This window comes from Cyclopterus lumpus, chromosome 11, assembly GCF_009769545.1.
Source record: "Cyclopterus lumpus isolate fCycLum1 chromosome 11, fCycLum1.pri, whole genome shotgun sequence".
Classification (NCBI taxonomy): Eukaryota; Metazoa; Chordata; class Actinopteri; order Perciformes; family Cyclopteridae; genus Cyclopterus; species Cyclopterus lumpus.
The window spans coordinates 16,468,333-16,493,375 of NC_046976.1; the positions used below are offsets into that span (position 1 = coordinate 16,468,333).

Consider the following 25,043-nt stretch of genomic DNA (forward strand, 5'->3'; position numbering starts at 1 on the left):
GCTCCGCGAGTCGCCATTGCTGTCCACCGGAGCGAACTGGCATAACGCGACTCTCTTTAAACGGCTCTGGGTCCAACTACTCCTATATTTAAGGAGTTGAGTGCTGAGTTTCATAGCGCGATAGAGGAGGCAATGGAACCAACCGAAACAGACGGCGGAATAATGGGTAAGTTTAAACATTTTCCTCTTTCGTGGGTAAAGTTGTTGAACAGTTGGCTGTTTGACGTTCGCTCCCGGAGGGACATGTCACGCCAAACGTCATGTACAAAATCCGATCGTCTAGCTTTCCCCCCGGGTAGCGGAGCTACGCACCCCGGAGAGAGACTGCGGTCAAGCCAGCCTCCACTTCGAAAAACACAGTCAAGTCAGCCCGCACGGTTTTTTTCAGTACACGTATATACTAGGCATTACGGTACGAGCGTGTAAAACTGACTTCAAAATAAGAGCAAACTTCCGGTGAACGTGATACGATGAAATACGCCTTTAAATACAGATACAGTAATAGATTAAACTAATCATGAATTTTATGAATGATGAATAGAAAACAATAGGAAGGTAACTCTTCCAATATTGGGACATTTTGATTTTGAATTTCAAGATGAGAGCCTGTCAAAATCTCATTCCTGAGCTGACTTCAATTCAGTTCACGAGACCATTTATGGCTAACTTTAGATAATATTTAAAAAGGAATGGCCCATAGTTATGAACTCATTCCACTTCTGATGCATAGTAGACCATCTCAGGATGTCCCTCAGAGACAATCAGGACATTCTGATGTTTCATTTCAAGATGAGAGTCTGTCAAAATCTCCTTTCTGCGCTTACTTAAATTCAGTTCACGAGACCATTTATGGCTAACTTTAGATAATATTTAAAAAGGAATGGCCCATAGTTATGAACTCATTCCACTTCTGATGCATAGTAGACCATCTCAGGATGTCCCTCGGAGACAATCAGGACATTCTGATGTTTCATTTTAAAATGAGAGCCTGTCAAAATCTCCTTTCTGAGCTGACTTCAAATAAATTCACGAAGCAATTTATGCCTAACTTTAGATAATATTTAAAAAGGAATGGCCCATAGTTATGAAATCATTCCACTTTTAATGCATAGTAGACCATCTCACGATGTCCCTCAGAGACAATCAGGACATTCTGATGTTTCATTTCAAGATGAGAGCCTTTGTGCCCTTAATTCACATCTTCACTGAATGACTTTATTATGTAAAAGTTATAATGTTTTTTTCTTACTATTTAATTTACATATGTTCTCATTTTTTTTTATACTATGTAATTAATATATTTTCTCTTTTATTTATTAATCTATTTGAAACTCAAATGTATATGTCATAGTGTCAAGTTGTTTTTTTCTTAGAATTTTCTTTATATATTTTTATATTTTATTCGATTAAATAGTAATATTTATATTCAATTCAATTGTTTTCAATTATCAATGTGCTGTTTTCTTTAAATCTCAATCTGAAATTAGACATAAATTGCTTCGTGAATTTATTTGAAGTCAGCTCAGAAAGGAGATTTTGACAGGCTCTCATTTTAAAATGAAACATCAGAATGTCCTGATTGTCTCCGAGGGACATCCTGAGATGGTCTACTATGCATCAGAAGTGGAATGAGTTCATAACTATGGGCCATTCCTTTTTAAATATTATCTAAAGTTAGCCATAAATGGTCTCGTGAACTGAATTTAAGTAAGCTCAGAAAGGAGATTTTGACAGGCTCTCATTTTAAAATGAAACATCAGAATGTCCTGATTGTCTCTGATGGGCATCCTGAGATGGTCTACTATACATCAGAAGTGGAATGAGTTCATAACTATGGACCATTTCTTTTTAAATATTATCTAAAGTTAGCCATAAATGGTCTCGTGAACTTCTTTGAAGTAAGCGCAGAAAGGAGATTTTGACAGGCTCTTATTTTAAAATGAAACATCAGAATGTCCTGATTGTCTCTGAGGGACATCCTGAGATGGTCTACTATGCATCAGAAGTGGAATGAGGTCATAACTATGGGTCATTAGTTTTTAACTATGCACCATTTTCTTCTAAATCTAGTCTGAAATTAGAGACACGTTTGCTCATGAATGTGATTTTCTATATCTTTTATTTTGAAATTCAAAATCCAAATGTCCCAATATTGGAAGAGTTGCCTTCCTATTCTATTCTATTCATCATTCATACAATTCATGATTAGTTTAATCTATTACTGTATCTGTATTTAAAGGCGTATTTCATCATATCACGTTCACCGGAAGTTTGCTCTTATTTTGAAGTCAATTTGTACAGCTCGTACCGTAATGCCTAATATATACGTGTACTGAAAAAAACCGTGCGGGCTGACTTGACTGTGTTTTTCGAAGTGGAGGCTGGCTTCACCGCAGTGGGAAGAGCTACGGTTTTCCCTGGTGAATTTCGCCAATTTAAAAAGTTGTTCACCTCGCTCACACTACCACGCCGTGTTGTTGTGTAATTTAACGTTGTTGTGAACATAAAGGGGGGCGGACAGACTATACAAACGCGTGCCTAATATGTTCGTGTCTGTAAACGTGTTGTTTTCGACGTTGGTTGCCAAGCCAACGTCCAGCAGTTAGCTTTTAAACGTAACGTAACGTCAACGTCTCCTTTTCTCGTCAACGGCTCACACAAAGAAGCCTGCTCATTACAATGGATTTAAAAAAAAATTGGATGAAAGGGATGAACTGGCTGCATCGGTCAGTGTTATCTTCCCAGGTAGTAAAGTTACTAAAAGCAGGTCACATTTCTAGATCACAAGCAATCCTCTTGTGGGTTATAACGTCATTTATTTAATCTGTGATCAAAGTAAAGCCCACCCACTGCAGTCCTACTCCCTAATATTAAAATCCAATTTTGATTTAGCCTGTATCCTAAACATTTAAGGCTATCACACAGGGAATACAATTGTTTGGCGTCTTGCAGCCAGAGCCAAGTGGCATATGGTTTGCCCTGTTTGCATAGTGGCCGTGACATAGCATAGATGGGCAGGTCAGGCATTCAGCCAGACAATAAGAAAGGGTGTCAGATGGCGTGGCAGGCAAATACCAGAGGGGAAGTTTGTGATGACAGAGCTGTGTGTGTGTGTGTGTGTGTGAGTCTGCTCCAAGTTTGTTCTGGCGTTGGTGTAATGTAGTTCAGCCTAATTATTTGTAAACGGCATCAATGGGGGATATGTTGTTATCCTTTCTCTATATGCAGTGAAAGCCTTGTACGGTGGTCTGCTTCAGGTTTGTGTGTCTGCGATCACACCACAGGTCTAATTAAAATCTGCCTTTTATCCTTACAGCGATGTTAAAAAAAAAAGAAAGCTGCAAGGACTAAGTGTAGCATCTGTTTTGGTCAATTGTTTGTGGTCTAGCTTTGACTAAATTGAGTTATTTCTATGAATAGAGGAACTCATGAGTTTTGCATTGTTTGCCATCTTGAAGAGGATACATTATTGACGATTCAATTCTGGCAGCTTCAGGATATATTGTTACTTGTGTTCAACTTTCAGATAATTCACCAAAGTACTGATGGTGCCGTTCTTCTTTTAGTGCCATGAAGCCATTCTTCTGGGTTATGTGGCTCTCGTTCTACTGGCAGATACTTGTTGTTACATTAAATAAACATGGCATGTAGCTAGCATTGTCCAAGGATACGCTGGCTATTCCTACCACAAAGAGCTGATAATTAGCCACAACTAGTCTTACTAGTTTGGCTACCAGAAAAGTTACATTCATCACATCGGCAACAGCTACCAAATGAGTGTTTATCTTCTGGTGTAACAGTGCGGCATAAGCCAACAATTTAACTCGGTACCTGCTGATGAAAAGTGGCATCTGTCAGTGCAACACAAGTGGCATGCTGTGTTTACGAGCACACAGCAGTGACGTATCATTGTCGGTAAGAATATGTCAAGTTAGCGGCCAAAAGAACACCAGACATACCACAAGTCAAAGTGGCACACTATAGGAATTGGTATATTATAATTATTATTATTAATCCCACAGTTAGGAAATTTTTACCTGCATTTGACTCATCTTTAGTTATTAAGGAGCAGTGGGCTGCAGTGAAGCGCCCGGGGAGCAACTGGGGATTCAGTGTCTTGCTCAAGGACACTTCAACATGCAAACTATGGGGAGAGCGGGGATCGAACCGGGTACCTTGTGGTTCCAGGACGACCACAAGGTACCCGGTTCGATCCCCACTCTCCCCATAGTTTGCATGTCGAAGTGTCCTTGAGATAGCCCTCTAACAGTCAGTGTTGAAATAGCTACGCTTAAACCTGCCTTTTGACATTTTATAGGAATCTCCTGAAACTCGATTTTAAAGGCGAAAAATCTAACTTGGGACTTCTACCGAAGCGTTGCGATCGGAGCAAAAGAATAGCAGTGTGGGACGATGCACCAAATGTCTGAGCTCTCCTGAGGTCGTGGGAAGCGGTTTGTCAGAACGCATCCGTATCCTCTCTGCTGCTGTGTTCACATGCAGAGCCTCTGAGCTAGTTGCACCGGCTAGTAAACCGCAGCTTCCTGGAGACTCGCTGCATTGTTGACGGCTAAATGCATCATGCACTCTTCTTTCAGTTACTGGAGCCTTGTTTTCCTGCACTGATTTCATTTGTCGGTGACACTGGCTTGAAGCTTCAGCCGCAGACACAGATGTTGACGCTCTTCTAGAGAGTGGGACTTGTTCCACGTTTGCCGATTATAACTATGTAATGAGTACTGCTTTACTTACTTTTTAATTGGCTTTGTGTAAAAGCACTGTAATTGCCACACGTGGCCTCCAATTCTTCTTTCTGTGATTTATAGTAAAAGAGTAAAGCCTTGTTTCCCCTGTGTGGTACGGCACCGCTCGACTGGAACCCTTCTTTCTTTTTTTGTTTTTTCCATTTGCAAAAGTTGTGGATAGTACCCGGTATATGAGCTCTTCTGTGCATGTGGTATTTCTAGCACAGCATGTGAAAGTACACAGTGTTGCCCTGGAGCATCATCTTAATGCAAAAAGTGTGACTTAAAGTTCTTGTCACTATTTGTATCTGGTCTTTGTTTAAGCATATCCCATCACATTGGAGATTAGGGGATGTATGCAGCCATGTTCGCGTGTTTCAGACCGATCGGTTGACTCCTCTGCTTTTCGTCAACAGTCTCCAACACAGGAAGCAGTGGGAAAAGTGCGTGTGTGTGTGTGTGTGTGTGTGTGCGTGTGTGTTTGGAGGATGCATCATCTTAAACTCTCACATTAACTGGCGACTGCTCCTATAAACACACAGGAAATGACATCTAGTTGAAACTGTACAGTTGCTCTACCGTAGGTCTGACTTTGTTGACCCATAGTACAGTAATGTGCTAACAGTCGGTTCAAACCATCTTCACTCACTGACGCTGTTAATCAGACTCGCACTGTGTTTTTCAGAGTTTCCACCAGAAACCTGGGTTCTTCATTGTAGCAGATGTGGTTATGAAATATGAATGTCCAGCTGGGCGAATGCAAAACTTAAAACTTCCCCCTTTCATCTTCTAACCGGTCAGGATCAAACCCTTTTGCTTCTAACATAAACCAACTGGATAAAATGCCCGCGCTTAGGGGGAACCCACAGCATCCGACGGTGAAAACACTTTGCACTAAAAACAACTGGCTGACCATTTCTTTTGGCTCGTGATCCATTAATACTGAAAAACCATATCCAAGCCTTTCTAAGTGTTTCCATTGTTCCGACAGTAACTCAGTGAGCCAGACTGATGTATCAAAGATCATGCTGTGTGTACTTTTACTAATTTTTCTTCTCTCTGGTTTTGGTTCATGCCTCATGGACGTGCCTTTGACCGTTGCCTTCCCATATCATCATCATTGTCTTCTCACCAACCTGTCTGGCCTTCTCCAACCCAGCTGTAAGTACTCTAATTATTTCTCATCAGCCTGCAAGGCCTCTGGGTTGTAAAGATTATACATCATCCGCTCATATTAGACGTCATTGTTCAACAACTAGCTTTCTTTCCATCTGTTTTGTTCGAATCGAGTAAAAACTACAGCTCAAATAAATTAGTTTATTTTAAATTGTGCAATGTTCCCCTTTTTAAGTAGTAATAATTCAGTAAAGTAGCAGCAGTAAAACACAAAGTCCACTTTCTAGATTATTCTGGAGCTTTTAACCACATCTCAGTCTTCCAAACTGGGTGTACTCACTCCATTATACCAAGCTTAAAGATGTGTTATTCCCCCAGTAGATAATCGCCGGTTTCTTTGGCTATGTGCATCCACTCAAAGTTAGATTAGTTCTGTCTTAACTTGCTCAAATACAAATGAGCTGGTTAAGCAGGCACGGTGTATTTATTTAGTTTTTGTGGCACTACAGTAGAAGTAAGCGGTCTCACAAGTGCCGTCTGAAATCTGAGCTCGCAAATGATACAAATGTGCCACAACCTGAGCTCATTTTCCTGTATGTTTACTTTTGGTCCACAGCAGCCAAAGAACCTGGAGGGATATGTGGGGTTTGCAAACCTCCCCAACCAAATTTACAGAAAATCTGTGAAGAGAGGATTCGAGTTCACGCTCATGGTTGTGGGTAAGTCGTTCTCTTGTTACTTTTGTTCCCCCTCAGTCTTTGTTATCATACAGTTGATACATGTGTCAAACAGGGTAATGGTTTCTCAGTCTGTTTGCTTAATCAAGTGTGAAGGTCTTAAAAGATATTTATCTCTACATAAAGTAAACCTCTGTCTGTGTTAGAACTTGTAGTTCCTACTGTACATGTATATTCATGTGTTGCGCAGTACCTAGTTTCACAGAAACGTCACGGCTGAAAGTGACGGCAGCTGGCTACTACTGCTGCGTGTGTGCGTGCGTGTGTGTGTGTGTGTGTGTGTGTGTGTGTGTGTCTTTTATATTGTGATTGGGAGGAGGTTTCCTGTCATTCCATTCATGCAGCCAAAGTTAAAACCTTAGCAGCTGATTCAAAAGGGAGACGCACCCATAGGACCGCTCCGCTCTGCTGCACGTTATCCAGCGCTACCTGAGCAGGAAGTCGCTCTGAATGCCTGCGCGATGTCACATCCTGTTCCCTGGGTTCATAAGCTATCAGCGCCTGCCTGCCTCCGGGGCTAAAGGGCCCGTCTCTATGGCAACCAGATCACTCCCGTTTCTTTCTGGCTTCAATGTAGTCATGGAGTTTCCCCCTGCTGTGCTTTCTCAGGAAAGAGGCTGTTATGTGTCAATTTTGTGTGCAGCGTATAATTAGAATAGAAGTGTAATTGGCAAAGTGCATGTGCTTTTCCTTATTGTTTTTGTTTTTTTGGGGGGGGGGGTTGTCGTGTTATATAACACATTTTACTGACAGGGGACCCACCGGTTATGGAATTCATGAGATATGTAATTTTAAGACCTATATTTCAGAGAGACGGAGTATTTATGTTCCTATTTTAGTGCTTACTTTATTAGACATTACAGCATTAAAAAGGCATTTAACATGAATGGGGTGAAAACCATGCGGCCCCACGCCCTCAGGAAAGTATGAACACAACAGGAATTTATTTGTTTTTAATGTCTTTTAATATGGGCGTATACCACATATACAACTAGTACACACCAAGTGGCCACCCATCACATAAAAAACTACAAGGTAAAGGGTCTGACGAAAGGGAATCTGTAAATGGTTTAATACTTATTAATACAAAGAGTAATTTAATTACTGCTTGAAAGTCTCCTTTGCAAATGTTTGATTGGTCATCCTGACATTTAATCCTATGACATCGTTTATATTTAAAATATCTACATAAATGAGAGAAAGTAGCATAAATAAATTGCAGAGTACCAGAATACTATTTTATTTAAATGTGTTTTTGGCAAATGCAGTGGGAACTAAATGTCCGAGCCATGGCGAGAACCCTGAATATAACCCAGTATGTGTTTTTTTTTTTTTCAATGTGTATTTAGTGGGGGGATAGCTATTGTTACACGTGACACGCGAAAGTGGCCCAGAGCCATTTGTTGGTCAAAGTCAATATTTGGCAGTGATTTGCACGTTTGCAGGAACTGACCTTGATGTGAGCCGCTGCAGCGTTTGGTCCTGGTTGACAAAGAGTTAAATGAGCTCTCTCGTACCCCCTTTTTGGAAAGAATGCCCTTGCATAAACAAAAAAAGAGGGGCTTTTAGGAGAAGGAGACGGAATCTGACACAAGAAGAAGGAAATTGATGGCTCTGCCAACAGATATGGTGTGCAGCACTCCATATCATTGTCATGCTCTCGCGTTGTTAAACTTTTACTGTCTTCTGCCCCTTTTTTGATGGGGAAAGTCCCCGTCATAAACGCAGAGTGGTGGAGCGAAGACGACTGCTTTCAAGGGATAATGTTGATCGAGCAGAATTTCCCTTTCGCAGACGAACGGAGCACTTTTTTCTTTTTACCTGCTCATTGTCTTGGAAGCCCTATCAAATGAATGAATTAACCTAACGCGGGCGCCCTCTCACAAGCCAAATGTTTCCCACTTCCCCTGCATACAGTCTCTTGTATGCAGTGGTAAGTGCCTTTTTGAATAAACCCCCTTTGGTTTACACAGCTGCTGGAAAATGTCCTTTAAAGGAAGTGTGCTGGCTGCCGAGCAGTTAGCCAGCGGGGCTCGCTGAGAGTGGTTTTCCTCTGGCGCAGCAGTCGGGATGCCCGGATGGAACGACAGAGAGCGGCTTCTTCTATTTATCCCGGTGCAATATGGCAGATTTGAATGAAACCATGTAATGGCAAGGAAACGTCATCCATTCATTGGTCGACGAGACGCGCTGCGAGAGAAGCAGCAGACTGGGCTTGTAGAAAAGAACAATCAATTAACCGTTTTTTTTTTTAAAGTCCAAAAATCTAATAGAGGGCTTCAGGCATGATGTATTGTTGTAAGCAAACGTGGATGTTAGCATCTCACTGGTTCTCTCAAACAAAAATGCAATGGGATTTATTTCACAGGATTTTTGGAGCAAATAAGTTCTGCGACACGATACATACCCTTTTTGTTCATTAAGATGATCTTCACAGATGCACTTTTTAAACGCAATTGCCGGAAGTAAAAAAAAACAAAAAACAACTGATGTTTTGTAATGTGTTACATTTGATAGTGTAGAACAAAATGTTGAACTCTCTGTAACTTGTGTTAATCGCAGACCTTATTCAGGCATCTAACCAAAAACCTATTCAATAAACCCAGTGACTTTGACACATGGAAATTAGAAATGCATTTTGCCATTGTACACTGAACGAGACGAGATCCCAGCATGGCACGTTACACTTTGTTTTTCAATGGACATCTTTTTTCAAAGTGCACTGGAAAACCCGACTGTAATATAAATACTGATGGAAAATGAGCGGTGTGCGATACGCCCTCCGGTCAGCTGACCCACTCCTGAATCTCTGGCGCCGCTTCCTCCACTGCTGTCCAGCAGTGCAAGTTAGGCGCCCTACAGATTGTAAACTAAAGGTTTTATTACTGAATTATGCAAATTGTTTCAATTATTTCCATTTTGTAAATCTGATGTTTTCACATTTCTTTCAAAGATCACGTTAAATGCCAAGGGGAAACATAATGGATAGAATAGGGCCGACATGTAAAGCTCAGGGAACTTAGTTCACTGTCTGCTTCAATGGAACAATTGGCTTTTTGCCTCCTTTTTTTTTTTAATGATATTTTAAATTGTGGGGAAAGGGTAAAAAAAAAAAAAAAACACAAAAGGGTCGGTAAAAGACAATTATCATCCAACCCCATTTCTGTGTAATGCTTCAGTGTTTGTGATTCATGACGCCGTCCCTTTTTTAAAAACAAGCCGCCACAGCTCTGACCAAGCATGGCCAGCATCTCCACTCAACCCACCACACCACCTTCATCACTCTTGAGCTTTGGTTCTCTTTTAACCAGAGCTTCTCATCCTCCCTCTCCACACACTGGGCCCGAGACTTGAACCTGGATCTCGCTGTGTCTCCTTGGTCCTGCTGTTCTTCGCTCCTGGCGTCTCTAATTCAAGTTGACGTTTTTATTCCATGTGTTGCACCCACTGCACACAAAACCACCGTCTTTCCCCTGGTAGCCATCAGCCTTCAGCGCCCAAGAGTTCTCCATTCCCTCGTTGCCTCCAAAAGAAATGTTTACAGCGATCCTGCACGTTTCATCCCCGACTAGCTATAATCGCTGAAAGATTTCTGTTGAGATTGCAAGATAAATGTGGCTCTACCCTCTTAGGAAAATATGTATTACTCCGAGAGTGTGTCTCGTGAAGGATCCTTTTGTGTGGCGCTTTCTTCATCTCGCCGTCCTCCCTATTCATGCAGCGTTGAGTGGGTGAGTTGTTGGCAGCGGTGGCCCATGTTGGCCCCGGCCACTTTTTAAAGGTCAGGCGCGGCTCTCTGGCTGCAGTGTTCTGGCCGTCGTATGACTGCCTCTTCTTGCACACTGAATCTTTTGTTCGGCAGCTCCTTGTTACCCTCCGCTCACCCCAATCTGAACAGCCACACTGCTCATGGTATTGGATTACGACAGTCAGTCCCTCTAGGTTCTTGCAGGCATTTAAACATTTTATTACAGCTCTAAAGTTGACTTCATCAAGCTGCTTGTTTTAGTATGACTAACAGTCTTCAGCCCCTACATATTTAGTTTACTGTGATATGAAACGGGGGGGGAGCAGCAAATGATCACACGTGAGATGCTGGAGCCACAATATTACATATTCACTTCAGAAATGACTTTAGTGTTTCATTGACTATATCAAAATTAGTCTAGATTTATGTCTTGCCGATCGATTATTCAAGTTTTTTTTAGCTCTTCCAAAAACTCAAGCAAATATGTGGACCGATTAGTTGCTCTAAAGTTTGCATGCCTGCCTAACTATCGTACTGCTTAATGCTATAGCATCACTTCCAAAGCCAAGAGTATCTGATTACTTAACTACAGTTCCTGAGTGCAGAAACATAAACGCAGAATAAGCAAACCGCTTTATATATCTGGGCCAGCATTTGATGCTTCAGACGCAGTTCGGTTGATAACAATGTATGGAGAGTTGATGCCCAGCGCTACCCAACAAAGTATTTTGAGTGGAAAATGCAAAAATGTTTCAGTCTTCGGTTTGCTTCTTCTGCCGAGGATTTCTTTGAGAACAATGGAATCTGGGCTTCTAATTTCAGTTTTCAAACTCCTTGTGACTGGAGTTTGAAATCTTCCTTCCCCTCTCCTCCCTTCCCATGATTCTTCTGATTTTAGATTCCTGAAATGCAGACAGGAAAATAATTTGGGAGGACAGAACTTCCACCCTGCCTGCCTCTTCCTTCGTCTCGTGTTAATGCTGGCCTGTTTATAAAAAAAAGAAAAAGGGGGGTTAAAGGAGAGCCATTTCCTGTACTGAAGAAAGTCTTGAATCTAAAACATGTAAAGAATGTTTAACAGGGAACGACTGCACAGGAAATGGAGTCGATACACATCTGGAGATTGTGTCATGTTGAGCCTCAGTCTGGCATGAAAAGGGGGATTAGAAAACAAGTCTTGTGTGAAACGCACCTCTCGAGTTCACTCCCACCCACTCACTCTGGCTCTGTGTTTGTCTTTCAGGAGAATCTGGGCTGGGGAAGTCGACGCTGATCAACTCCCTCTTTCTGACAGATCTGTACTCTCCTGAATACCCGGGTCCTTCGCATAGAGTTGAAAAAACTGTCACGGTAATGTTTTTGTTTTTCAGGAATAGGCCACACCTTTTCCTCCTAAGTTGACTGATTTTATTTAACACATTGGTACACTGAGGATTTACCTTTTTTCTGTTGACATGACTCGGACACTAATTCAATCCCATAAAGGGCCAAATGTGTGTCTTGTTAATTGAAACATGATCGTTTACTGTCACTGACTGACATCAACTTTACTTTTTCAATATCTCTCAGCATTGCAGACGTCTACTTCATAGTTTCTGGATGAGATCTAGTTTTGTGAGGCGATGTCTTAACGATGTCTTAACCTCCCACGTGTTTGTGTGAGACAGAGAAAACCGGTTTATCTGCTTCAACAAGCGCAGAGTTTGGGTGCCAAATAACAGTCCCACTACATTGCCCAATTTGAAATATCACATCCTTATGTGATATTTCAAATTGGGCAATGTAGTGGGACTGTTATTGGGGTTTAAAATCATTTAACACTCCCCTGCATTAAGTAGTAATGCTTTTTTTTAAATGGAATACCTATTTGAACATGTATTGCATTACTCAAACTAATGTGTGTGTGTGTGTGTGTGTGTGTGTGTGTGTGTGTGTGTGTGTGTGTGTGGCTTTGCTTGTGAGCCTCCAAAGAAGCTCTTTATGTGGGCTGGAGTTTCGATGAAGGACGTGGACTAGAAACAACAGATAGATGTGATATGAAAAAGCTACCGTATTGATTTATACTGTTGGGCTTCTCTCTGATGCTGCTTGACAGAACCAGGTTGTGCTTCACTCAGCCTGCATCACATGGATGATGAGCTCTGAGTGGAAGGATTAGAGGAAGTTTAGTTCTTACACTTTGATTGGAAACGGTAAACTGTGACAGGGAAAGCTGGTTTATACTGTGTATACATTCGGATTGAGGGAGTTGCAGCGCATGTGTCATGTCAACAGCTGAATGGAAAGACGGCATAGAGTGTAGATGGTCAGTGGCTACCCTCGATTGGACTCGACCATCTCCGTAAACGCACTCTATTTACTTCTCTCTGCTCCACAAGGTTCGAGTGTAAACACTGACGTGAGCTCCTCACGTCAAAGGCGACGTGTTTCGGAAAAATGGACATAATAGGCCGTAGCTTTGTAATATACTGTGGCATTTGAGTAATTGCTTTTCATTTTGGTGAAATAGTTTATTGCCTTGTCATCGCCACTATTGATTTCAGACTGTATACTTTTTAATTTCCACATATTGCGACATGGAAGTGGGTTGTCGTCTTTTCTTGGTGTGTGTGTCATAAATGTATTTATTACGTGTGTACTGGAAGATGATGAATGCCAGTGTGTTATAGACTTCCTCTGAGAGCGTCACCATGTTGTGACACACTGGCTAATGCATTGATGTAGTGTTTTAAAACGCCTCATTCTGGACAAAGTTTAACCTTTTGTCTCTTGATGGGTATGACCCGTATAAGGCTCAGTCGGAAAACAGTTGTGATTTCCTGTCCACCAATCAGGATTTTAGCTATATATATATATATATATATATATATATGAGTGGCAAGGTTTTTGTAGAGCTGCATCCACTAATCACAGGGTTGAAGGTTCGATCCGCATCTGTGTGAATGGCTGAATGAGGCAAATTTGTAAAGTGCTCTCTCTCTCTCTCTCCCTCCATCAAGGTAGAAAATCGCTGTAAAGTGCAGTCCATTAACTCATCAAATCTGATTGGAGCTATTTAGGAGTGTTAAACATGATACCTAAGGATGCACCACATTAAGCAATGAGTATGTAATGTTATGGAAGGAATACTTTAAGATTTGGATCAATATTTCAGGAGTTTTAGCGAAGCTGTAAAGAGCAATTTAACACCATGTTGTAACTTGAACACACCCCCCTTCACAAATTCCCCAAAATGCAGATAATGTATCTCAATGCAACCTCTGCGTTGTACGTTAGCCGACTTATTCAGCCCACTTGTCCCCAAAATGCGGTTGCCACCGGCAGCGATGCTGACTGTGCGAGGCTCAGGGATTATGCCCCCGAATCCTCAGTCTTTGTAGCCCTTCGCTGCTCAGCCGGTGCAGAGGATCAGGGTTTGGCCCACAGACGCATAGCTTTACTGGAGCTTCCTTTTGAAGAAAGTTGATACTGTTGGTGTGAAAGGGGGCTCCAACAGGCTTCCCTCTCCCATCCTCTGCCTGTAGCAGGGCGTTGTACGTGTGCAGTTTGTGGTTGGTGTACAGTAGATCAGCAGCTGCACGATGAGGATCTTCCCGTCACCTGTTCCTTGTGATCTACTAATTTACTCTAAATCTCCTAATCCCTGGCAACACACGGCGGGGCTCGGTCTGCTCTCCTCCCACTGCTTCCAATGTGTTTACCTGCCTATTACTCCTCCCTAGCTCTTCTCAAAAGTTTAAAGGAAATTTAGTGTGTGTGTGTGTGTCTGATGACTTCAAACAGAATGCTTTAGGATTCCTCAAGGTTTCCAGTCCCAAAGGAATGTATGCTTAAAATTAAATCTGCAATATGCATATGTATTATTGCTTGTTATTTATACAGTCAAAGGACCAAGACGATAAATATGTAGAATAGCTCTCTTTCTTTCTTTCGCTCCCGCTTAACCAAAAACTGGCCAAATAAAGTCTTGCCAAAGAATTCTTTAAAACCCAGAGGAAGTGACAGTAACAGAGTCCAATTAATTATATATTTTTTAAAAAGTGTTAACTGTTGCAGGAGATAAAACCGCGACAGATTAATCTGTTCCTGGTTAATAAGGCTCAATGGGGCTGGAGAGCAAACGAGGACAGGGACTTGGTGATTTGCCAGCCAACTGTGTTGTGCTCTGAGCTCTTGTCCTGCCAATGCACAGACATGCCTTGTTTTTTAATAACGGAGAATTGCTTCTTCTTCCTCAGGGGAATTTTAGAGATTTAATAATAAAAATAATCAGATTATGTACATGTTTTACATAAATGACTCTCCTACTTTCAGCAAACGCTGTGTTTCACGTCATCTAGATTAATAGTTTTGTGTTTCAGCCTCACTATTACAGTCGTGTAGACGCTGGACCTCATTCACCAAACTCTCTGTATATTTGTGTATTTGTGTGTTGGTGCGTGCGATGCTTCTTGGCAATAAGCTGGTCTCGATATCTCTCTGCATTGAGATTGCCTTCCCACCTGGTGACACCTGAAGGGTGCGTGTGAGGAGTGTGAGAGAGAAAGGGGAGAGGGGGTGGGAGAGGGACACACCCTCTCTCACTCTCCTGCGTGAGAAAGGGGGAGGAGACAGTGCAGAGGGTTAGATGAGAGAGAGAAGAAAGAAAGAAGGAAAGAAAGAGAGAGAGAGAGAGAGAGAGACCGCAGCTACATTTGAAAGGTCGCCGATCGCGTGCCGGTTAGATTTGTGTCCGACTTGATAAACACTTGGGTTGAGGAATAGATCGTAAAATACTTAGTTAGGTTCAGGAAAAGATGGTGAAATTAAAAAAAATTAGGTTTAATAAAAGCCGGTTAAATACTTACTTGGGTTTAATAAAATATGGTGAAGACGGTTTTCTTAATGAAGCCGCGTAGACCCAGAACGACTCCAGCTTTCATTGTCACCCTAGAGATAATATTGAATGGCATTCAGAAGGTCTTTAAAAAGTAAAATTGTCAGTTGAGTAGTGTCTGTCTGGTTAGCCTAGCCTCCCCAGTAGCAGCACCAAGAGGTCAGAGGTCAGTTTAAAGACAGTCATTCCAGTATGTGACGGATGCTGCTAAGTGGTGGCTGGGAGTCACGGGGGTAAGGGTCTGCTATGCTGGGGTGATTGATTGTGAAGGAAAACAGTGTGAGCAAACGCTACGAGGAGAAAACGGGTGGAGAAACGATGGAGGTGGAGAAGGAAGAATCGGAGCCCTTGTGTTATTTTTAAAGAGACTCTCAGCTCGGCGCTCCTTTTTCGTACGACTCGTTCTTTGACTGTCCTCGTTTGAGAAGTTTAGTTGCGAGAACCTGGCTCTGCTGTGTGACCGACATGTGGTGTCGGTGCAGCCCAGCCTCGGCCATTAAGCCTACCACTGGCATTCTGCGGTGCTACTTAAGTGTAAGGTAGCAGCTCGTGTGGCAAATGTTCACAATTCAGCTACGCCATCGCTTTTACAGCTCTCATGGATTTCTCATGAGCTGACGACGTGAGACACAAATTAGGTCCCGGGTTGGACTGAAATCAAAGGTGACGTGTGTATTTTAGGGAGCGTCGCAATGTCAATGTGTGTCTGCTAACTGCTGCGCAGATCTGCTGATTTTTAAAAAAATCAAAGTTCATCTGCTCATCACGAGTTCTGCCTCGACTCCACGCTGATCAAAGGCTCACTGTGGCTAATTGTTCTGCAGAGCTGGTTTAGTTCTGCTCTTGTCTGTGTATTTGTTTAAGTACATTGAATAAGTAAAGAACTATCCGGCTGAGGTCAAAGGACATGTTTCCTGTGAAACAATATTTTATTATTTTATGTACTCTAAATTTGGTGTCCAGAGTCACTTCACGATGCGTGTTAAAGTACGTAATTAATTATTTATCATGTAACTTATGATGCATGATTAATTCGAGTTGTAAATGCCCTCGCCATTGATATCGTTTGTACTCTAGTTTTACACTTTTTTAGATGCATTTGCTAAGTTTCACAGGTTTACAAAAGGTGGCTTTGCAATTTTAATCATAAGGCTGCTGACCTCGGCAGGGTTAACCACAGTTCCAGGATCAGTGTCGTCCTTCAGAATTCAATCATTTCAATAACGCTGTCTCTGTAAATCAAACGGATCATCATGGCTTCAGTAACTTGGAAGAGTTAAAGTCCACTCAGTACCCTGTTGGAAATCACGTTTGCCCTCAGAGCTATTACTACTATAATTATACAGTCCTTTTTGTTATTATTTTCAACAATCTTGACCGATTTGTGTCGACATTCTTGGTCTCTGCAGGTGGAGCAGTCCAAGGTTCTGGTGAAGGAAGGAGGAGTGCAGCTCCTGCTCACCATCGTGGACACGCCCGGCTTTGGTGACACTATTGACAACAGCAACTGGTGAGCTCAGCCTTCTGGCATTGGCTCATTTATATCACTATAACTGCATCACTGCAGCTGACTTTGATCTGTGGTCCTCAGCTGGCAGCCAATCATCGACTACATTGATAATAAGTTTGAGGGGTACCTCAATGCAGAGTCCCGGGTCAACAGACGGCTGATGCCGGACAGCAGAGTGCAGTGCTGCCTGTATTTTATCACTCCGTCTGGACACGGGTAGGTGCTACAGGGATCCTACTGATCATGGGATCGTTACTCACGCCATTTTTAAATGCACAATATTATATGTAATTGTCTGCCACTAGGGGGTCTTTACATCTGTTCACTGTACTCGGCCATAAGGACAGCTGTGTTGAATTGGGCCGTTAAATAGGATTGTGTGTCAAACTGGACAAAAGGGCAAGAATGTACGAAGGAAAATGCTGCAGCACGACGCAGTAAAGTGGAACTTAGAGGGCTATATGTCATCTTCCATGTAATGGGCTATAAAAACAAGGTTCGAAACGGATCTGGTTCTCGGTGCCATAAATTGCATGTTGTATGAGCACAATAATAAATCTGTTGTAGTTAGAACAGACATTTTAAATCTTCATTTAAAAAAAACTTGAATAAAGTGTGTGTGTGTGTGTGTGTGTGTGTGTGTCAGCCCTGCAGCTTCACTTACACCAGAGCCCTTCACTGACACTCTAACCATTAAAGTGTCTCTTTTCTTTGCTCCTTCCTCAGACTGAAGCCACTCGATGTAGAATTCATGAAGAGGTTGCATGAAAAGGTCAACATCATTCCCCTCATCGCCAAAGCCGACACAATGACCCCAGAGGAGTGTCAGCTGTTCAAGAAGCAGGTGTGTGTCACTAGTGACTGAACGTATACGTTTCTGGTCGGCTCGCATCTTTCAGGACTTGTTGTTGTGTTTGATGGGAGGAAAATGGACGATGATGGATTGTTTGATTTTATTGCCAGGTTTGCTGTCGAGAGTTTGTTTATGACCCCCTAACAAGTCCTGTTTATTTATTATCCATCACAAGCCCCCACAAAACAGGAAGTACACGTCACACTTTACCGCCAATGTTGAAGACTTGCATGTTGTATTTCAGTGTACACATCACACTGTATTCATGCACAGACACGTGTGTGTGTGTGTGATAAACAGGTAGCTTCCTCCTCGTGTGCGTATTGACCAGCCTCCAGTGTGACTATTGATGTTTCTGGACCTGTTTGTCCCACATACAGCTCGCTCACCATCACTGTTTTCCCCTTCCACCCGCCTCTCCCTGTTTCCTCTCCGCTGTGTGCAGATAATGAGAGGAATTCAGGAGCACAAAATCAGAATCTACCAGTTCCCAGAGACGGATGATGAGGAGGAGATGAAGATGGTCAAGAGAATCAAGGTATGTTTAATACCTTTTTTAAGTCGCACTGAACTGTTTTCATTGATGTCGTACACGCGTCGTCTCTGTGCATGGAAGCGCACATCCTACAGTGTATTTTTAGCCAATGTGCACGAGCTATGCAACAGTTGTTTCTCCTCCCTCCTCTCCTGCAGGATCGTTTACCCTTGGCTGTAATCGGTAGTAACACCATTATCGAGGTCAACGGAAAGCGAGTGCGCGGGAGGCAGTACCCCTGGGGTGTGGCTGACGGTGAGGGGTCGACGGTCCCATCGGCTGATCCCAGCCTGTACATTGATCAACTAAATGGAGTCTCTCTCTCTCTCTCTCTTGAACACAAATGGAAACGCACCAATATTTCCACTGTTGTATTGGATTATTGAGCGGACATCATGTGTCGATGGATTGCAAAGTGGTAACACAATCCATGTGCACACAGAGCAGTGCTCAATCTAACACATGTTGCCTAAGAACCATTTCTTTACACATATGAATTAAACATTAACAAGAGAACTGCATTAAAAAAAACAAGGATAACATTTTTTTTTTTAATGCCAATATATTACATAGGGTCAATAATTATAATGTTATCGTCATATTAAAAGGAGGAGAACATTTACATTTATTGGATGTACGTTCAAAGATCAAATTAACACAATTGTCTGCATACCTTCCTCTATTTTCAAAAGAACACTAATTTAATTTCAATTTACTTCTGATTTAAGAGCCAAAATATGTTAAATGGCACGTCCCTCTGTGGAGTGATGAGCATGAAGCTTTATGACTTGCTTCATCCTCATCACTGCATCATATGAAAAAAGAAAACATCTTTCCCACTAGTGGGGAAACCGGAGGCTCTTTTTCTCTCTTTAGCACAGGATGTGAGAGCCCTGTTTGACCTGACGCAGGATGTAGCTGTCACATTGTGTGGTGAGACGTATGAAGCATGACTACATAGTCAGTTTGAAGTGATGAGTGCACACAGCCACAGTGGGAACGTCACAGAGGTATGTACTGTAGCCGTAGTGAATTGGAGGCAGTGAAGTGGAAAATTGTCGTCTCAGGAAAAAGATTATTTACAGCTTGAGAACCGAGTACAGTACCGCCTAGTGGATGACTTGTGGGAGTGCTACGTAAAACTGGTCCGCCGCCAGTGATGCTGTCCGTGGGGAGTGAGTTTTGGAAGGTTTGTTTTTGAGAGGGGGGGAGGGGGGGGGAGAGAGGAGAGAGGAGAGAGGGGAGAGGGAAAGAGGGCAAGGTCCCTGAGAAGCTATGCAAGTCACTCTACCACAGCAGTCCAGAGAAACTCCAGAGGACTGTGGTGAGTTTTACTGTAGGAGGGACACAAACAGGTGTGTGTGATGCCACCTGCTGATGGGTTCAGGTACTACAGCCATCTATTAGTGCCACCACAGGGCCCTGAAAAGCCTGATCAAGTCTGTTAAAACCAACAAAAGGCAATAAAAGGATATCCATGAGTAAAAGATATAACCGGACACACAAATACATAATCCTGATGGTACGCATAAAGAGCATGCAAATGAGAGGATATTGGGTAATGTTGCAAAGTCTAGGTAATTCAAATATGAGATATATTTCTGAACATATTATACATGTTAGAAAATAATTGTTGAAAACCGACAGATATCTCAAGCTTCTCAGATGGCTCCAATGGAGAGCATGTATCAGTCCAAGATCTGTGAGAAATTACAAACGGATCCTTGAGGGCAAATGATACGAGATGAGTTTCCAAAGGGAACTCCTACAGGCAGCTCCTCTCCGTTGACCACTGCCACCAGAGCCTCCTCCCAAAAGGGTCTCCTCCCAGAAGGCATACATGTTAAGTGTGTTTGAGTGTCATTTTATAAATCAAAAAACCGTGTGAAAGAAATCCTCATTATTAACCACGTATTAATTCAGCGACATGGTGTTTCACCGTACGAACATTTTTAGACAAACTAAGAACAAGATTATTCAAAGTTATTCATACCCACAATTTGTCCTTCCATGTAATCTTTTTGCTAATTTCCCCCAAATGGTTTGTTTGTGTTATCGTCTGACTGCTGCGCTTGTGGCCCGTGTTCTAATCGCAGCTCTCGTCTGTCTCTTACAGTGGAAAACGGAGAGCACTGCGACTTCACAATCCTGCGGAACATGCTCATCAGGTGAGCAGAAACATCTCAAGCACCTGGCTAGAATTTGTTTTGCTTTTAGTTCAGAAAACGTACCTTCAACTGTGCAGGTTCGACGGAGATACAGTTTAGGTTTCTCCAATTTCCAATGCAGTGCTCAAGGAGTGAGAAGAGGAGTTCGGCTCCGAGCTGAAATGTAGCATAGTGCAATATTTTAAATATTAAAGCGTTGAAATATCAAGCGGAGGTTCACTCGAATCTAGTTGCTGCTTCTAGTGTGAGAACACTTGCTTATTTAAAAAAAAAAATGTGCAGGACCCACATGCAGGACCTTAAGGACGTGACGAACAACGTCCACTACGAGAACTACCGAAGCAGGAAACTCGCCGCGGTCACCTACAACGGAGTGGACAACAATAAGAGCAAGGGACAGCTGACCAAGTAAGTCCCTCAGAGATGTTTGGTTTGTTGAAAAGCACATTTATGATGGGAACTCACAGGATAGTGCTGCTGATTCACTGTTCATGAAGGGAACTACAGGACCGGGGGTCAAAGTCTGCAGCGACCTACAGATTAAAGTTTGCAAGCTGTCACTGAAGCGGGCAAAACCTTTAAACCCATTCCTGGCCCAAACAAGCCAGCACTAACCCCCCCCACCCACCCCCCCCACACACTAACCGGCCCCCCAGTATCTGTTGTGTTTGACTGAACTAACTGAGGCACCATCTGACTCGTAATCCACCGGCTGCAGCTGTCAGTAACCACCAGCACCCTCTCTCAAGCTAATGCATGGTTCATGGCGGCATGCTAAGAGTCTGTGCATTTGTTTGTTTTTAGACCTGAGACGTCTGACGGCATGTAAGTGTTACTCGACTTCTTCAACATCGCTCCAAAGAATGCATTTTCACTTTTTTTTTTTTTATCTCTAACCGTTTTCATGTTTCCCTTTTTGATCTCCCTTCCTTTTATTTATTTATTTATTTTCTCTCACCTGCAACGCTTTGAAATGCTTTCGTCTGTTTGAATGAAACGATTAGAATAACGTTAAATGTAGTGACAATGTCATATCTTATGGGTTTCTACATGGCGTCTAATATATCTAATCATTGTCACGCTCTCAAGCATCATCTGGCTTGTCTTCTTGCTTTGCAGTTTCCTTACTCATTTCTCATTATTCCATGTTGAAGAAATTACTAATAACTTGACACTGTCTCTGTGCTCGGGGGATACCACCCGCGGTAACACGCACTTGTTACAGATACTTTCACTCGTCTCTCTTTACATTTAACATTAACATATTAGTGAAGTTGTACATAAACAAAGTAAGCCGGGGCTTTCCTCTTCTGATCCTGCCTCTTCTCCTTTGCATCACTCTGCAGTCAGAGTCAGCTTTTGTATGGGGAGGGGTGTGGGGGGGGGGTTCACAATGTTGCAGCAGTGTGTTCCTCCACCTGCCACTGTGTGCTGTCTGTATGATGATTGGCCTGTATCTCCAGGAGCCCTCTAGCCCAGATGGAGGAGGAGCGACGGGACCACGTGTCCAAGATGAAGAAGATGGAACAAGAAATGGAACAAGTCTTTGAGATGAAGGTCAAAGAGAAGCTGCAGAAGCTCAGAGACTCTGAGGCTGAAGTAAATTAATCATTTTCTTTTTTTTCTATCCTTTTGAGTGTTTTTCCTTTTTTATTGATGCTTGGTTAACCTCTTGACCACGTGTCCGTGTCCCTGCAGCTCCAGAGGCGTCAGGAGCAAATGAAAAAGAACTTGGAGGCCCAGCACAGAGAGCTGGAGGACAGACGTCGCCAGCACGAGGAAGAGAAGGAACGCTGGGAGGCCCAGCAGAGGATTCTGGACCAGCAGAAACTAGACAACTCCAGGTAAATGCACCTTATTGATCACCGTGTGTGATCAATAAGGGTTGAAAAGGAGGGTCATCTTGGCTTCACAAGACTTTAGACGGGAGATGGCCCTGAAGCTTGAGTATGAACAAGGCTGAAGACTTTAAGAGAGAACCAGAAAACACCTCAAAATGTGAATATTAAAAACTGAAAATATTGTTTTAGTTTGTAAAGAAAATTGATTTACGCAACTAAAAACTTCTGTTTGCAAGCAAAAAGCCGTGTTTCTTGACATGTTGGTGCAAGAGGCAGGAAGTCCACTGGCAAATATGTTTTTAAGCAATTATTATGATTTCATTATACTTTGTACTATATTTTTTTTGTTTTTCCTGAGTGAAATCATATTATTCATCGCAGATTGGCATAATAAAGTAGGAATTGGTTGAACGTGAATAGGTAATAAAAGAAATAGAAAAACAAGTTGATGTATAAAAATAATTTATAACACGTAGATAGAAGTAAATAATAATTTAAAATATGAAAACACAAAGAAACTAACCAATTTGCTAATATTATTGTATGATATTTCACATCTGTGTACACATTTAAACAGATATATTTTCGGGGGGTAAATATCTTTCCACAAAAAAAAAAGTGTTTAGTATTTTCTATAATATCCATAGTGTCAGAGTTCATCCGTTCCAGTAAAGTCTGGACAGGCTTTTAGGATTCAGCACGAACGACCAGCTCTTTAAAAGGTGTAATTCACCTGCAAAATGCCACTGAAACGCACACAAATGACCGCTTTGCTCACGTCGTTCACGCGTATATAAAAACTCGTACTAACCTGACCACCACGGCAATCTTTTCATGGCTCTTCAGCAAGTACGAATCAAATCAGTCGCAGCATAATGCCTCGCAAATAACTGGAATGTTACGTTCCAAAGGATTTAAAAGATGCTGTACTTGCATGCCCAGTTGTGTCTTGACTGCTCTTCTGTCCTCTGGTTTTCACAGGACCTTGGAGAAGAACAAAAAGAAGAAGATATTTTAGGACCTTCTTGACGTTACAGTGTTGTTTTGTTTTTTTGCCAACCTGCCAACATTACTGTGTAATACTCCTGTAAAAGCCCAGGGGGCAGTGTTGTCTGCTCATCCTCCATGTCCCTTCAATAAATAACTGTAATAATCTCTGTATAGAACCAGTGTGCGGGCCTGTTTTGGGTCACTGCTCACAAAAAACAAGTGTATTCACACACACACACACACACACACACACAACACAACTGGTGTTTTTACTTAATGACAAACAGTTCAGTCTTTCTTCTACTTTGGGGAATGTTTGATGCTGCTCTGCGCTGCACCCTTTTTAATGCCAAAAACCAAACCAAGAGGTCGGCCTTTCACGTCCGGTGTCAGGCCGAAGCTCACCTCAGGCACTGTTTTTTTTTTTATATATATGTATGTATCTTTCGGTTCACATATTTAGGTATTGCGTTTTAAACTCCTCCCGAGTGGTCTGCTCTTCCATCTCCTGTCATGTAAATTGTATAACTATGAACTGCCGTGTTCCACTTCAAACATTTGTAACATGTTCTTACTTTTTGCTCTTTTCTTTTCTTTTCTTTTTCCATTTCGTATCGGCCTGGTATAGAAATGATTGTTTAATTGTTTCCGGTGTTTTCCATCCTTCTCTTTTTGGAAACCAAACGTGTATTCCTGACTTCACTCATGCTGAGTGTAACAACGTCTAGAAACTGCTCTCGAAGTGCTTTACGTGAATTTATTTGAACTTTTTGTGCAGATTCTATTTTACGAATAATTTCCAACAGAAACTAATCTTTCCGTGGGGGGGGGAGGGGTGTTGTGGAAAGCGTGTGCACATTTAGCACCATTTGTGTTCTGCATCTGTAATTTGTAATGTCTTGTTTTTATTGTAAGAAGTTACATAATAAAATTGTGATGGGGGGTGAAAAAAACAAAACATGACTACACATTTTCAAAGAATTTTACATTACAGGTATATGTATACCCAAATATTACACCAATGTGTTATTATTGTGCCGCTATAACGGCCTTCACTCCTCCGGTTTCAGGCTTAATAACAGCTCTGCTATGAATATCAGACTGTTATGAATAATAGAAACTGTCTGCTATTCATAGCAACGGTCTATGAATTATAGACCGTTGCTATGAGTAACAGGTCGTTTCTATGATTCCCAGACTGTTTCTATACATAAACTGTTTCAATAAACAGACCGTCGCTATTATTAGCAGAACGTTTCTTTTTAATAACAGAGCTCTGCGATGAGACGGTAAGTCATAATTATGAGATGGTATCTCATTATGACTTACAGGATCTTAAATTAGCTTCCACAGAGTGCAGTACACAATGCATGTCAATGACGACGTCAAGGACAGTTGTTCCTTCATTTCCCATGTCAATCATATATTTCTCAAATTAAATGAGTCACTGATGCGAGTGAGTGGACACGATGATCATTCAGAACCCCGTCGAATGTTGACAAAAGCAGCCCAAAGGTCCCGTGCAGCAGGTGGCAGCAGGAGGCCGTGCTGAGCGGCCTCCTGATGGCGAGCTCGGGGACTTCCTGAGCCTTTGATCAGCCTTATCGGTGTCTCTCTGGACTTTAACCACGACCCAGCTGTTTTCTCTCCTAATGCACTTAAAAGCCTCATTTGCTCCGCGTGAAGGATTCACCCTCGGCTCGTGTTGTCATAGCCTCTCACCTACTGAAAGCATCTTCTGCCATACTGCCAAAACGAGTCAGATTAGGCTTTATCAGGAGCAGAGTGCACCAAAGTCTGAGAGTCACTGAGCTCATAGCTTCCAACTTGGCACTGATGACGTTTTTAGTGCAAAGTAAGCTCGTTTTATCTGATATTTTAATGGATTGTTGAGTACGTTTGTTAAGGGCAGGCCTATTCCAAG

The 25,043-nt window shown here is 42.2% G+C and overlaps 1 protein-coding gene across 3 annotated transcripts; it reads left to right on the forward strand.

Moving 5' to 3' along the window:
- On the forward strand, positions 1 to 24,072 carry LOC117739272 (septin-7-like). 3 transcript variants are annotated; one of them, XM_034545581.1, is made up of 15 exons: positions 1 to 166; positions 3,102 to 3,103; positions 6,478 to 6,580; positions 11,590 to 11,696; positions 16,632 to 16,732; positions 16,814 to 16,948; positions 17,459 to 17,576; positions 18,031 to 18,123; positions 18,279 to 18,375; positions 20,237 to 20,288; positions 20,571 to 20,696; positions 21,093 to 21,113; positions 21,752 to 21,887; positions 21,987 to 22,132; positions 23,111 to 24,072. In XM_034545581.1, the coding sequence occupies exons 1-15, from the start codon at positions 133 to 135 to the stop codon at positions 23,145 to 23,147; spliced, it is 1,308 nt and encodes a 435-aa protein (XP_034401472.1). In that variant the 5' UTR covers positions 1 to 132; the 3' UTR covers positions 23,148 to 24,072. The 3 variants fall into 3 exon arrangements, with proteins under 3 accessions (XP_034401472.1, XP_034401473.1, XP_034401474.1); XM_034545582.1 differs by having other exon boundaries at positions 6,481 to 6,580; XM_034545583.1 differs by lacking the exon at positions 21,093 to 21,113.
- The last annotated feature ends 971 nt before the right edge of the window (positions 24,073 to 25,043 follow it).